Source organism: Eschrichtius robustus, chromosome 15 (genome assembly GCF_028021215.1).
Source record: "Eschrichtius robustus isolate mEscRob2 chromosome 15, mEscRob2.pri, whole genome shotgun sequence".
NCBI lineage: Eukaryota > Metazoa > Chordata > Mammalia > Artiodactyla > Eschrichtiidae > Eschrichtius > Eschrichtius robustus.
In genome coordinates, this window is record NC_090838.1 from 40603577 (window position 1) to 40619421 (window position 15845).

At 41.1% G+C, this 15845-nt stretch overlaps 1 protein-coding gene across 1 annotated transcript in view; it reads left to right on the top strand.

Annotated features, from left to right (window-relative positions):
- PPP1R21 (protein phosphatase 1 regulatory subunit 21) overlaps positions 1-7407 on the top strand; it is a 61021-nt gene extending 53614 nt beyond the window's left edge. Inside the window, exons 19-22 of the mRNA XM_068564208.1 lie at positions 904-1020; positions 3146-3244; positions 4266-4394; positions 6674-7407. Coding sequence (XP_068420309.1) covers positions 904-1020; positions 3146-3244; positions 4266-4394; positions 6674-6703 — 375 coding nt within the window. The 3' untranslated portion in view covers positions 6704-7407. The remainder of the gene's footprint in view (positions 1-903; positions 1021-3145; positions 3245-4265; positions 4395-6673) is intronic.
- Positions 7408-15845: the final 8438 nt, after the last annotated feature.

Consider the following 15845-nt stretch of genomic DNA (forward strand, 5'->3'; position numbering starts at 1 on the left):
CTGGCAAAGCAGGGCTTTTCAGGGCCTTGACCATCAGTGGGCTTGGTAGTTCTTTTCAGCCCTCAAGTGACTGAACCCAGGTCAGATTTGGCTTGTCAGATAGGTTTGCACATTTTAGTTTTGAAATATTACAAGATGTAAGCTTACAAATAACCATTAAAAAAACACTGAAGTCACTCAGCTTTCCAGTCAGTATGGTAAACTGGTAAATATAGTTCAGGTAAATTCTTTGATTTCCTTATTAGCCTTATACTTTAGGTAACCTTGAACTTCTGCATGTATTTTTAAACTAAACTGAGTGGTGTGTCATTGCTAGAGTAACTAGTAGAAAACTAGTCTGGGACAAGGACCATAAATTGTTCATTATAGAAATAGTTTAATTTGATAGTATGTTTAAGAGTATTAGAGCTATTTTAAGATAATTTGGGGGAAAAAAGAATGTTCAGATTTTTAGGAGTTCCAATAAATGCTCCCCTTTCACCTGTTTTCTTCCAGTTAGAGGAGGACATAGGAGTCAGACAGATTGAGATTTTGAAAGTTAGGTGTGTGGCAAATAAAAACTGAGTGGAGAGACATGGCCCCATTGGTGGTGGGCCTCCCAAGACTTCACTTCTGCTTTGCTCTCTTGAAGCCTCAGCTTCATTGTGAGATAGGCAGGGTGCTGAATAAAAGAAATTTGCAATATATATTTACCTGCCCTGTCTGAAGTTTCTCCGAGGGGTGGGAAAACTATGATTTCCCATCAAATTTCAAAGGAAAATGTAGGAAATGTCTTTTTTTTTTTTTTTTTTTTTTTTTTTTTGCTAAAGTGATATTAATTTTTTTTTTCCTCTCTCTCTCTCTCTCTCAGAACTGCTTCATTCCACTGGCATTTATTTATTGAGTTATGTGTGCTCTGTTTAGGCTCCAGATGTGGACTCTCGGGAAGACTTAATTAGAAATCACTACATGGCAAGGATAGTGGAACTGACGTCTCAGCTACAGCTGGCTGATAGCAAGTCAGTGCATTTTTATGCTGAGGTGAGTGGAGAGTTAATTGGATCAGGTGGATTTTTCTAACCCCTTCAGGAATTAGGTCAGTGTCCTGGCCTCCTGCTGTTCACTAGAAGAGAGAGGTCAGGGTCTGTGTGTCCGCAATATGGATTTGGTTAGAGTTCGTATAGATTGGTCCACATACCAACCAAAAATCTTTATTGCAGTGAATATAACAGGTAGCCTTTCTTATGGTTATGTAGCATGTTTTGGAGCATTATAATTATAGATTATAATTATAATCTTGTTTTAGAGAGTTATAGGCGGGTAACATTCATAGGTCAAGGAATTTTCGTTTAGGGAAATTCAAAGCAAAGTATGCCTGGTTCTTTTTTTTTTTTTTTTTTTTAAATACTCTAGTTTCTAAATGACAGCTTGTGGAAATCAGTTTTTGTAAGTGATAAAATGCAAAATGTAACCTCTTTCAACCTTTAAAAAATACAAAATCTTTCTTTTTGTTACATTTTCTTCTTTCCTCACCAAATAATTCATTTTCTTAAGAGGATTAGAAAAACACTATACAAGATAATAAAATACAAATTCATTGATGAGAAGGGGAGAAAATGAAGGAAGAAATTACAGATATCAAAGAGTGAGAAACAAATGATAAGATAGAATGGATGTCGCTCAACATATAAGAATACCTGTAAGGTCTCTGATGGGAAACTTTTTATTAAAAGGTTAGTTATAGATGTTAGACGGAGAATTATAATGCTTTAAACTGTTAAGGAAATTGACAAAGGAAAGACAACACCCTTCATTGGGATGCGACTTTGTGATTTTCTCCTATTTTACAGAGACGGAGAAGTTGACAGGAAGCCAGTTGCTAGGAGTGGAGGGGGGCTTTGCTTCTTTTCTCCTGCTGAAATAAATGATGTGCCTAGCTTAGGGATACATACCTGTTTGATAAGATGATCAGTAGTGATAGCTGTTGAGCTGTAGAAAACAGGGAGGACGGCAAGCTGGATGACTCACCATAGAACTGCTGCAGTGCTTACCATCCCAGCCACTCGGTGCACACAGCCCATCGTGGTGGTCTGGTTTGGATCCCTAACTGCCTTCTGAGTTACTCTCTTAGACTTGATTGTCATCCTCATGAGGACCCGTGCTTTGCAAAACTCTCTCCCTCTTTTTCAGGTTCAGTGCTGAGCACACAGATAGATGTGTGGTTAAAGGAGGGTGGTTGATTTGGTTGGCTGAACTTTCCTGAAATTCTCCAGTGAGGAATGAAATGAGTAACCGGGGAATTTCTGAGGCTGTTTTATTTCCAAGAGATTTGCTTATCTTAGTAAATTCTTTCAGCACAATTGTGATACAAGAATTTTTAAATTGTTCTAGTTTTTCCTTGTCTGTAAACAGGAAGCGGTAGCCCTCTGTACTACTTTACTGGAATGGTCAGTCCAAGCATCTGATGTTGACATAACATTCGCACATGTCCTTAACAGATCCTCCTTGTCAATCTCATGGTTTATCAGAAAATTTAGTGATCCTTTTAATGGCACGCCCTCTTTGAACAATAGTATGAAATAGAATTTTTCTTTTTTCTTCTTGATCTACTCTGTCTCTGGGTAGCCTTGGTTAGAATCCCCAAAGAAAGCAAGTGGGATCTTTAAAGTCCTGCACTCACTTTTTTTTTTTCATCTGTAGAGTGGGGCTGTAAAACTTTTATTGTTCCTGTGATATGGTCTCCAATAAAGGACTTAAAACACAAGAAAAGTATCTTAGGATTCATATTGCATGATGCCGTTGATCACTTTTGAAATAACCACTTCCCTTCTCATCCAGTGTGGGTGTAAATGAATCCTGGGTAAATGTAGAAACTTCTGGTGGTTTTGTAGCCACTGGTCATCAGGCTAGAGCTAGGAAAAAACATCTATGAGCTTGGGTTAGTAGACTTTTTTTCCCTTATTAAAATGATGAGAGTGAGGACCACATCTTTCTTTCGTGTGCTCCAGTGTGTGGTACAAGGCCTGTAGACATTCAGGAGATATTTGTGGAAGGAAGGAAGGAAGTACTTTCAGTTTGGGGGATTGTTTTCTAGTAACCTTCCCTGAAGTAAATTTGGTTTGGGGAAATGGTCCCTGGGATAATGGAATGTTTTCTGACTTAACAGTGCCGAGCACTCTCTAGAAGACTGGCCTTGGCTGAAAAGTCTAAAGAGGCGCTGGCAGAAGAGATGAAAGTAGCCAGTCAGAACATCAGCAGACTTCAGGTGAGTTCATGTTAGCTAAGCAGTGTTAGTATGTTTTTTCATTGAAAGTCCTTGGGCCAAAAAAATCAGCATTTCCTTTCTCAAATGGTGGCATTTGACCTCTAGACGTAACATTTTTCTAACCATTTTATTTCTAACTCATTTTAAAGTAACATCTCATTTATGTCAGGCAAGAAGTAGTTGTATTATTTATTGCTCTGACTTGATTTTAATTGTAAGTAGTTTTGCAGTCAGCATTTCTTTGAATAGTACTTATTTACCCAGAGTCCTTCCTTTTTCTCCTCCTCCCAGTTAATGCTTGTCATGGTGGGTGGGAGGCTTGTTCTGTTCATGTGACTCTGTTCCTTCTCTTTACTGGTTCATAAAACTGATGTAAACTGAAAGGTAGGGCTGCAAAATATTCCTCCTTACTCACTGCTTTGTTTTAAAGCCTAGCTTCCGGAAAGCCCCTATTAAATATAAATGTGATGCAGGCAAAGAAATAATTCATGCACTTCCTCCTGGTTTCAAGTTTGTTTATCAGATTAGCTAGGAGCACAGGATTAGATTTTAAAAGGTCAAAGAGAGCCCCGAGAGATGGAAAGAGAGACGAAGGTGCTTCTTCCAGGGAGGGTCCTGCCCAGAGGGCGGTGGGCCGTCAAGGTGTGGGGTAGTGGGAATGTGCCAGAGATCGCCTTCCCCACCTCACCGAAGGTTCAGGAAAACCTAAGAGAATTGAGAAAGGTCATATAGCCCTCTTGTTTTTTTTTGTGACATTTTTATCCCTGGCATAGAAGGAAACTTTTTCATTTTTGCAAAGAAATTCCGTACATATTTTGAAGGCTATGAGAAAAACCTCTGCCCTGTTTCTTTTAACTTTGCTCTCCTGTTAGGCCTGTGGCTTAACCTTCATATTAATTGATCAGATAGGTCATCTTGATAGGTTACTTTTCAAACATTTTTTTCCTAAATTAAAAAAGCTTTAGAGTGGTATGATCAGTGGGGTCTTGCTTTCTCTTTTCTTTTTTCCCTGGCCATTTAGGATGAGCTGACAACTACCAAGAGGAGTTATGAGGATCAATTAAGTATGATGAGCGACCACCTGTGCAGCATGAACGAGACACTATCTAAACAGAGAGAAGAGATTGACACACTAAAGATGTCTAGTAAGGTAGGGGAGGAAGGGGTCTCTCTGCAGTGTAATATTTAATATTTAATGTATTTAATACAAGGTATTTCATTGCTGTGTGTTTCAGGAACAAAAGGTTAAGAGATCTGAAGTGTTTATAAATCATTTCACTTGTCTTCTTATCTGAAAGTAGAATGAAGATTCTTTGATTGAGTTATAAGTTGAGAGAAGGTCTGACCTCTGAGGCCCTAACACTGTGACCGTTGCTTTTTTGGCATTTTGGGCATTTCTGGCATTTCTGCTACTGTTCTGTTAGTTAGGAGGATTCTTGGGGGGTTTATGATGGGGATTATTCTATCTATGTGAATCTAAAATGGTGCTGTTGAAGAGTAACCTTCTTTAGCAAATTTATTCTCATACATATTCATATAACCTAGGACTGTCTTGTCCTTTTAATTCCAAAAACTTCTTAGATTTCATTTCCCATAAAGCCTCTGCTTGTCCAGGCTGGGGTCAGTAGATATTGGTAATGTTTTTGTGTTGAAAGGCATATCCACATATCATGTCTCTTTGTTGTATCATAATGTATATACTCTTACCATGCAAGGTAAGCTTCAAGAGGCCAGAGAGTTGGTTTCATGCATCATCTCAGATGCTTGGCATATTTTGGTAACTCAGACAATACTCTGCCACCAGCAGCTTGGATTTACTGTCTCCAGCCTGTGCTCTTTGAAATCCACTGCTGCCCCTTACTGATCTAGCAGGCATGTATTGAGTTCCTGCTGTGTGCTGGCACTGGGGAAGACAGAGAGATGAACAAACCATAGCTTCATTTTAGCATCTGCCAGCGGTGGTACAGGGCAGCATCCCGCTCAGTTGGTATCTCCTTGGAAAATGTATCATGTTCATGCACTAGAATCTGCGTTATGTAATTTTGCTTCTCAGTGTAGTTTCTTGTTATTGATTGGCCTCTGGCTGCTTCAGAGAATGCCTGTGATGCTTTCCTGGGACATCTTGTGATGATTGTCACCAGCCAGTGTGGTTCTGATTCGGGTTCTCCAGTTGCTTGTGCTTCAGGAACTTGAGCTTGGAGGTAGAGCGTGGAGTGTTGGTCCTCTTGAAGAATACCTCCTTTAACCCTTTTGGCCTCTTGATATTCCATCAGGGCAATAGCCGACTCATTTAGAAAGCACATGTGTTAGTGGGAGTAGTAGGAGAAAGCCTGCTTTAGCACCTAACCTTTGTAAAAAAGTAGCAATAATTATAGGGAGAGTTTTCAGACCTCAGAGCTGCAGAAGGCATTTGGTTCTGAATTGAGAAGGGTTAATGTGGGGTATAGCAAAGCTCATTGTCCCAAAGGTAATTGTATTGCAGCCACTTTAGAAGTGAGCTAAGTTTTAAGCCCTCTTAGAACTTTTCAATCTAGTCCTTAGAATATCTGTCATTAATAAAACACTGAGTTAGAGATCCTTCTTCACTTTGTAGTTTCTATTGTTAACCTTTCTTTGATCATTCTGTGGTTCCTATATTTTGCACCCCCCCCCCATTTATTAGTCATTTAAATTGCTATAGCATCATCTTATGGCTGAGTTGACATGGTCTCCATTGGATACCAAGTAAACGTCCTGAAACCATTTGTTTGCTATGATCTTGCTCTTAATGTTTGTGTTCTGCAATCATTTCCTACTTAATAAAAAAAAGTACTTATATGTAATAGTTAAATGTAGGAATTTGAACCTCTCCAGAAGGAAGAAAAGTTACATAAAACTGGAAAGTCCAAATCTCGATATGTGAGGGAATTGGGAATAAGTTAAGACATTCTCTCTCTAACTTGTTCTCAACTGGTATCTGATCTTCCCCTTGACAGTAATCATTACTATTGGGGTGTTAGTTGGCACATATTCAAAATTAGTACCTATTAAGACCTTTTAAAAGGTGTTTATTTCAACAGCAAAGGAACATGTTCAGGCTAAAATTTTTTATCAGCTTTATGAAATCATAAACTACATTGTCTTTGGAACAAAATGAATATTTGAGGTTTGATAAATCCAAGATAGCTTTCTTTTCTTTCTTTATTGCCTGTCCTCAGACCCCAGGGGAATAAGGTTCATGGATGGAGAAAGTGGGGAGAGTTAAAAGTAACAAACCGCTATGTGATTCCTGTATAAAAGTCAGCGATACAAGGTTATCAGCTGTTCTCCCTCTTGGAAACTAAAGTTTTCCACAGTGAAATATGGCTTCCAGACAGCTTGGTGTCTAAACCGCGTGAATGATTTTTCTAGAGGTTGCCGTTCTTATTGTTGATATTTTTCTTTGCACAGGGGAATTCTAAAAAGAACAAGAGTCGATAGTTTACAAAGAGCTGGTTGGTGACTTCTTTGCAGAGCTGCTACTGCTGCGCGGAGCTGCGGGGCCGAGACTCCACGTCCAGGGCTGGCCGCCTTCAGGAAGCTGGAGCGTTGTTGGACCTAGTAAAGTAGTCAGTGTTGTAAATGGCCTTGAAGTATTTAAAATATATTTGTAACCAGTAAGGTAAATCCAGAATTTGATGTTGACAGTAAAACGGAAAACAGGACACATACCATGGATGTTGTAGGTTTCCTTATGCTGTTTTTACTGTGCACTTTTTAAAATTAGGCTTTAATTGCAGTATGTAAGAACAACAAATATTTTGTATATTTTCAAACTCAGTGATATGGTAATCAATTTGGTATCTATGGAATAGGTATGTGTTTCTGGATAAAATGCTTAAATTGTCAAACTGTCATTAATTCTTGCTGTAATTGAAAGCAGTCTCCAATTCTTTTTGAAGACTTGTTCATTCTCTCTCTCTCTGCCTCCCTCTCTCCTGCTCTCTCTCTCTCTGTCTCTCTCTCTCTCTCTGTCTCTCTGTCTCTCTCTCTCTCTGTCTCTCTCTCTGTTCTGGAGGGAGTGGGCCTTGAAAACTTCAGATCTTGTGGGTTTATTATCATTGTCTTCAGCTCTTCGGTACCCTCTCTGTGTTGGAATAATAGCTTAAGGAAATTGATGTCAATAAATTCGTACTTATATCAAACTTTCAGTCTCTCTATGAAAATCTGATGAAGGAAACTAAAACTTATTAAAGTAAGCTTCACAAAATTACCAAATCCCAATTGATTTTGATATAATCTTTCTAATCCCCCAAATTGGAATAATTGTACAGTTAATCCTTTATTAAGCCTTTGAGTACCTCCCAAGGTACTTGTAACCCTGCTTCAAGCAAGGACCCTGAGCCCTTTCAGGCTCCTCTTTGTTTCTTTCATAAACATTGTGTCATTTTAGTGTATATTTCAGGGGTGAAATTTCTCCCAGCACCTCCATCCCCAAGTCTCTAAATATATTGCTCCTTTCTGCTGAGTTTCCTGCACATGCCCATTTCACTCCGGGTCCAAGTCCCCAGACTAGGTCTGCAGACCTGAAACCCCTTCTTCCTCACCTCCTTGCCTGCAGCTCCATCTCCTTTGAGCCTCTTCTCTAGGCAGTTGCTAGTCACCCTCCAAAACGCTTTATTCTGTTTCACCTGAGAGCTCATCACCAGCTTCCCTCCGTGCTCAACATAAAGGCCAACTCCTTGGCCTCTGCGCCACCGTAGAGGCAGACTCTGGTGGTCGTGCCCAGTCCTCACAGTATGAAAGTGTTTGAATCCTGTCTCGGGGATCTCTGGGTCAGCCAACTCAGTCCCATCCTCCCAGCCCTTTGAGTCCCTAGCCCCTTTGCCCTTTCCATTTTCTGTGACCTGCTCATTTTAATTCTCCATCAACTGAACCAGCTGTTTTCACTGCAGCTGCACCTAAGCCCCCAAGCACCATGCTGATTAGCTCCACCATAAACCTAGAGTTTCCCGCCCCTGCTAGACCTTCAGTGTTCTGTGACGCTGCATTTGGAATTTCTGGTCCATTTCTATTCCTCCTTTGGAGAGTTTGGGACGAAGGAGTGACCTCATCTGGCTTATGTTTTAGTGGAATTTGTGGGCTGCTATGCTGAGAATAGATTGTAGGGGAGCAACGGTGGAAGCAGACAGACGAGTTGGGAAGCTATTGCAGTAGCAGGAGGCTGTTGAGAGGTGATGGTAGCCTGGACCATGCTGGTGGCAGTGGAAGTTGTGTGAAGTCTATTTCTGGATTTATTTTTTTATTTTTTAAAATAAATTTATTTACTTTATTTATTTATTTTTGGCTGCGTTGGGTCTTCGTTGCTGCGCACGGGCCTTCTCTAGTTGTGGCGAGCGGGGGCCACTCTCCGTTGCGGTGCGCGGGCCTCTCACTGCGGTGGCCTCTCTTGGTGCAGAGCATGAGCTCTAGGCACACGGGCTTCAGTAGTTGTGGCACACGGGCTCAGTAGTTGTGGCTCACGGGCTCTAGAGCGCAGGCTCAGCAGCTGTGGCACACGGGCCCAGTTGCTCCGCGGCATGTGGGATCTTCCCGGACCAGGGCTCGAACCCGTGTCCCCTGCATTGGCAGGCGGACTCTCAACCACTGCGCCACCAGGGAAGTCCTCTGGATTTACTTTGAACAGAGTGGATAGAAATTGCTGAAATTGCAACTCTTTCCCCTGTACACTTCTATTACTCTTCTCTGCTTTGTTTTACTCCTAATATTGGTTTGGCCAAAAAGTTCATTTGGGTCTTTCCATAATATCTTCTGGAAAGACCCGAACGAACTTTTTGGCCAACCCAATACTTATCAGAATCTAACATACCATATGCTTTGCTTATTTATCTTATTTATTGCCTGTTTCCACCTCTAGAAGATACAGCTCCACGAAGGCAGGTTTTTGGTCTAGTTTGTTCACTGCCGTCTTCCCCTGTACCTGGAACACTGCCTGGCATTCAGTGAGCATTTATTTGTTGAATGAATGTTGACTGGGCGGAATGTGGAGTATGAGAGAAAGAGGAGTCAAAGGTGAAGCCAAGGATTTTGACCTGAACAAACCTGACTGAGAGGGAGGGTCGAGCTAGCTTCCACCTGGTTGTGACTTAGCTGAACACCTGGGAATCACCTTGGATTGCTTCTCGCCTGGCACATCTCATTTGCTTATCTTGTCCTACTGAATCTTCCTGCCTTTGCATATCTCTCCATTCTAACCTCTCCTTATTCGATACCTTAAATCAAGTCCTGGCTCCCTACCGTCTGGATGACTCGTCTTCCTGTTCTGCAGACCTCCCGCCCCTTTTACCAGACTCTTTCTGAAACATATCTCTGCAGAGCTGTTTCCCTGTTGGAAAGAAGGCCTTCACCGTGGCCCCTCATTGCCCACTGGGCGCGATCTGGCTGTAGTGTGTACAAATGAGACATGTACGCTGACCGTCGCTCACTTTCTCCTCGTTCTCCTCCAAGCACCCAGTGTACTCTCCCTCTGCCTTTCTGAAACTCCTCAGACCTCTGGGTCAGGAGGAGTTTCACTCCTCCTGAGACATGGGCCTGTTTTTCTAAGTTCACTTCTCCCGAGACGTGGACCTGTCCTGTTTTCACATTTACAGAGAAAATGTGAATCTTGGGTTGTGTCCCTCTTGGCTTTGGTGGCTGAGGCTTGTATCTCCCACCAGCCGTGAGCTGCCAGAGCTCCCAGACCAGCCACCCTTGTCGCCCTGCTTGGTGGCTGGTCCCACAGACCTGCAGGCCGTACTTGTGGACTGCTCGGCCACTCTGTAAGGGTCAGTGCCTCTGGGAGGTTTCCTAGGCCTGAGGGACAGGGCAGTTGGTTTCCTGGCAAAATTGTCCCCTTTTAACTTAACTGCTAAGATCTTCACTCTCTTGGCAGAATCCCTTGCCCAAGCATATAGTGACCACCATTTGTTAGCCATTTACTTAAGTCAGGCATGGGTAAGACTTGACAGGACTTACTTCATTGGAACCTCCAATTATTGTATCTCATTGGTGCTATTACTGTCCCCATTGTATAGACAGAAAACTACGGCTTAGAGAGGCTCAGCAGTTTGCCCACAGTCACGCAGCTAGTACGTGTAGGGTTGGGACTCAGATCCAGGATAGTCTGATTCCAGAGCATGGGTTATTCACTGCTGTGGTGTGAGCCTTTTACATCGGGGGCATTCAGTTCTATTCCTACAGGCACTGTTGGTATATATTTGGAGGATAAAATATTAAAGTTCTCAGTAACTCCTATACTTCATTCAACTTTCCCTTCCCATGTCTTCATTAAGTATCCCTACCCCTTCTTTCAGCATTTATTTAGCTTCGTGGGCTAATGGCCCAGGTACAAGGTTTGCTTTTGACATGATTTTTTTCTTCTCTGACACTTATGTTTTTATTTTCTTGAATTTTATTTTAGTTATTTTTTTATACAGCAGGTTCTTACTAGTCATCAATTTCATACACATCAGTGTATACATGTCAATACCAATCTCCCAATTCATCCCATCACCACCCCCCACCCCCCTGCCGCTTTCCCCCCTTGGTGTCCATATGTTGGTTCTCTACATCTGTGTCTCAATTTCTGCCCTGCAAACTGGTTCATCTGTACCATTTTCCTAGGTTCCACATATATGCATTAATATACGATATTTGTTTTTCTGTCTTACTTCACTCTATATGACAGTCTCTAGGTCCATCCACATCTCAACAAATGACCCAATTTTGTTCCTTTTTATGGCTGAGTAATATTCCATTGTATATACGTACCACATCTTCTTTATCCATTCGTCTGTCGATGGGCATTTAGGTTGCTTCCATGACCTGGCTATTGTAAATAGTGCTGCAGTGAACATTGGGGTGCATGCGTCTTTTTGAATTATGGTTTTCTCTGTCTGATCCTTATTTTTATTTATGTATTCCCCATTACACAAACCTTCCCAACTACCAAATTCTGAATTTAATAAATTTATGCCATGATGCTGCCCCTTCCTTATCATCCTCTTTCTGTACAACCTTCATTGTTATTTCTCTTTTCTTAAGGGAATTTTCTATAATCTACACAAAACTAGAGACTAGTATGAACCCGTATGTCCCCGTCACTTCTTATGAACATTTTGTTAATCTTGTTTCATTTTTTTCCCCACAGTTCTTCCTGGAGTATTTTAAGGCAGGTCCCAGACATTGGATCACTTCCCCTGTAAACACTTCGGTTATGTATACTTTTGTAAAGATGGTGAGCACTAACTTCTAGATCTGCCTTACCCATTTCATCATTCACTCAACCAGTATGTGTTGAGTGCCTGCTGAGTGCTCAGTGCTGATGAGACTGTGATAAGCAAAACAGACATGCTGGCTGCCCTTGAGAGCGTATAGTTTGCTAGTGAGGCAACAAAGTGATCGTGAAAATGCATAATTACAAACTGCCATATGTCATCCATCCTGCCCTGGGCTTGTCTCAGACAAGGCAGCAAGTGAGAGATAATACCTAGAGGCTGTAACATCTTTTATTAAATGTCTGTATTTTTACCAAAGTTACACACTCAGTTTGAGTCAAGCTGTTCTAAAATACTTATTACTAAAAATACTTATTACAAAGAAAAAACAAGGCAAAACAAAAAGTCTACTGCTCCTCCCCCTCATTTCATGCTCCCCAGAGAAAAGCACTTTCACTCACTGTTTTGGTATCTGTCTCCGTATTTCCAAATGGCATGCTACTTTTGCTTTTCCAGTTAGGCATTATGAATTGACTTCTCAGTTGGAAGATGAGGATTTGTCTCTGTTTCATCTCCCTCCCTCTCCCTGCTACTCACGTACATGTACATGCGTTCTGTTTTCCTGTCTTCAAACTAGTTACATCAACATTTTGATTAGGCCGATATTGCATATATACTTTAGTATGATTATTTAAATGCTGTTGGTAGCTGGGTCATGTAATGTACTGTGATGACTTTTCCTTTCTTGTACAACTCTTTGTTTTCCCTGGAGTTAATAATTGTCTGCCTTTCTGTCTGTCTGTCTGTCTATCTATCATCTATCTATGTCTTCCATGGTGCTTATCACTAATTTATTCCTAAATTCTCTCCCAGGTGTATAACTCTTGTCTCAGTGTGGTGAGATTCATTTGGGTGTTTAGCTAAATTTATCTTCTTCAAGAAGTCTCTCCTAGGGAGTTCCCTGGTGGTCCAGTGGTTAGGACTCAGTGCTCTCGATGCCGGGGCCCTGGGTTCGATCCCTGGTCGGGGAACTAAGATCCCACAAGCCGTGTGGTGTGGCCAAAGAAAAAAAAAAAAAGAAGTCTCTCCTAGAGTCCTTCAATCTGCTGCAGGCTATCCTGTTTGGTCTCTAGGCCAGCAGCACTGCTGCTGTCTTGGGATCTCCCTGCCTCATCATCCCAGGCATCAAGTGTCTCCTGCTCTTAAAATAGCTCTCTCTCACTCCACGAGCCTTTCCAGTGGGTGTCCTTTGCCTCTACGTGCCATCGCAGTGCCCTCTCAAGGAATCGTCTGTTCTGTCTAGGCCTCTTAAAGCATGGAAAGTGAAAAATGAGAGATAATTCTCAGTCTAGGCACAGAGTAGGAATTCAGTTGGCTGAAGTCCACGTAGAAGCAAAAGAAATAGAAAAAAAAAGAAAAGGGCTTTTAATTAATCATTCATTGCTTCCTGGAGAAGACGGAATTCTCAGAACTTACTGAAACGACATTTCCGGCTTTTTCTTCATTACATACTGCATGCTTCTTGTTGAAAATTTGGAAAATGAGGAAAAGTGTCAAGAGCACACATCTCTTTTTGTAGAGATTCAGCTATTAATATTTTTGTTTATTCCTTTTCTTTTTCATGCATATATATGTTTTTAATCAAAATTGGGATTATGTTGTAAGAAATTCCAAATGAAAAAAAAAGGCTCTTTAATGAGATGTGATGGGGTGGGCATGTAGGCTTGCTGGCTGCACAACTCCAGGGGGCACTGTTCACGTTCTGTTCTGCAGCAGACCTGGGTCAAGGGATAAGATGCTCCAGGCACAGCTTGAGAAACTATGATAAATAGCATGTGTCTTGTTATGTCATTTTTAAACACCGCCCCCCCATTATGCTGTTATAAGCAGTACTGCTCACTTCCAAATTGATAAGACTGGATTCTCCACTGCTTTTGGTAAGAAACTATATCAGTTATACTAACAGATACTTTTTAACAACGTGACAACTTTCCAAGTTCATTGTCCACTAAAAACAAAACAAAAACTTGGCTGCACTACTTCCAAACAAAAATGTGAGAAAAAAATAAGTAAGGAACCAATTAGCTAGGAAAGCCACCAAAAATTTGGAGCAAAAAGCTCTCTCCAAATGACCATGAATTAAAGCTTTCTTCATAATAAAAATCCTCAGACAGAAAAATGTGCAGTTTTGTTCTATGCAGCGTTGACCTTGGCAGTTGTTCCCAGCTCTTAAAAGGCTTCTAACTCCTCTATAACTTTCACATATGAAGATAGCACCTTGGTTGATGATGGCTGAGAAACCATCTGGCAGAGCCACACTGACAAGGAATGGTCTGTTCTGGGAAAGAAGAGGAAGCTCTGTTCTCGGCTAAGGGCCAGTCCTCAGACACCATGATGATAAATGGAAAGCTTGTCAGTAAGCTTTGCCTGGGCCTTACATTTTTAAGCTGTTTGGTAATTAGCTCCAAATTAGGAAATTAACTGGCAATCAGAGAATTAGAGCAGGAAAACCCATTACAGTTCTTCTAATTCTTTGAAAGAAAAGGTTATAGAGCAGGATTAGAATAACTGGTTTGGGAAAGGGAGGATCAGAAGAATTGACTCCTGGGTGGAAACATGCTAGAGGCTATTGTCTGGCTTGTGGGTGTAGGAGCCTTAAAAGGCACCTCCCCTACTTAGAACCTTTGTATTGTTTTTAATGATCTCTGCTCCCTAAATAGCCCCACTGCTCCCTAAACACCAGTGGGATAGCTCAGTGGTGACACCCCATAGGTCCAAGAATAGAAACAACACAGTTCAGTTAACTAAGAAAAAAAATGTCACTATCTCGCTTAGATGCTGAAGAATATTCTCCCTTTCTCCAGCTTTCCTGTATTTCCTTAGGGCATCTCTTCTGTTACGTTAAATTGTCAACACACCTCACGTCATTTTCATATATGCCGGCTCCCTGAACGACTTACAGGTGCTGTGTGGCAGGAACCATGCCCTTATATTTACTCCCCCACAGTGCCTAGCAGAATGTCTTGTACATAGTAGGTGTTCACTTAATGCTAATTGGATACATTCTAGGAAGCAGGCCAAGGGACTACAACTGTAGCTCAAGCCACACCTAAGAGTGTCCCATCTCTAGGACAAAAGAGAGCCAATCTCCGGCCATTCCTTTTTTTTTTTTTTAATTGGAGTATAGTTGATTTACAATGTTGTGTTAGTTTCAGGTGTACAGCAAAGTAAATCAGTTATACATATATCCACTCTTTTTTAAGATTCTTTTCCCATATAGGCCATCATAGAGTATTGAGTAGAGTTCCCTGTGCTATACAGCACGTTCTTATTAGTTATCTATTTTATATCTATATAGTAGTGTGTATATGTCAGTCCCAATCTCCCAATTTATCCCTCCCCCTGCTTATCGCCTGGTAACCATAAGTTTGTTTTCTACATCCATGACTCTACTTCTGTTTTGTAAATAAGTTCATTTGTACCCCCCTTTTTTTTTAAGATTCCACATATAAGTGATATCATATTTGTCTTTCTGTGTCTTTCTTCACTCAGTATGACAATCTCTAGGTCCAACCATGTTGCTGCAAATGGCATTATTTTGTTCTTTTTATGCCTGAGTAATATTCCATTGTGCATATGTACAACATCTTCTTTATCCATTCCTCTGTTGATGGACACTTAGGTTGCTTCCATGTCCTGGCTGTTGTAAATAGTGCTGTGATGAACACTGGGGTGCGTTTATCTTTTTGAATTATGGTCTTCTTCAGGTATATGCCCAGTAGTGGGATTGCTGGGTCATATGGTAATTCTATTTTTAGTTTTTTAAGAAACCTCCATACCGTTTTCCATAGTTGTTGTATCAGTTTACATTCCCACCAACAGTGTAGGAGGGTTCCTTTTCTCCACACCCTTTCCAGCATTTATTGTTTGTAGATTTTTTGACGATGGCCATTCTGACCAGTGTGAGGTGATACCTCATTGTAGTTTTTATTTTCATTTCTCTAATAATTAGTGATGTTGAGCATCTTTTCATGTGCTTTTTGGAATCTCGGGCCATTCTGAAATAAGTGATCCTCCTCCTAAGTATCATTGATTTCAGCTGGCATTCTCCAGCTGGCATTCTCAGTGAAGATGTAGGTGTTTTATTTATCTCTGGAAATTTCCTTTGAAAGAATATTCAAGTTTCCTCATTGATAAAGTTGTTTAAAAACATCAGGCCAGGGACTTCCCTGGCGGTCCAGTGGTTAAGATTTCGCCCTTCCAATGCAGGGAATGTGGGTTCGATCCCTGGAACTAAGATCCCACATGCCGTGCGGTGCGGCAAAATAAATAAATAAATCAGGCCAATATGCATCATGTACTTAAAATGGTGATTTTTTTTTTTTTCC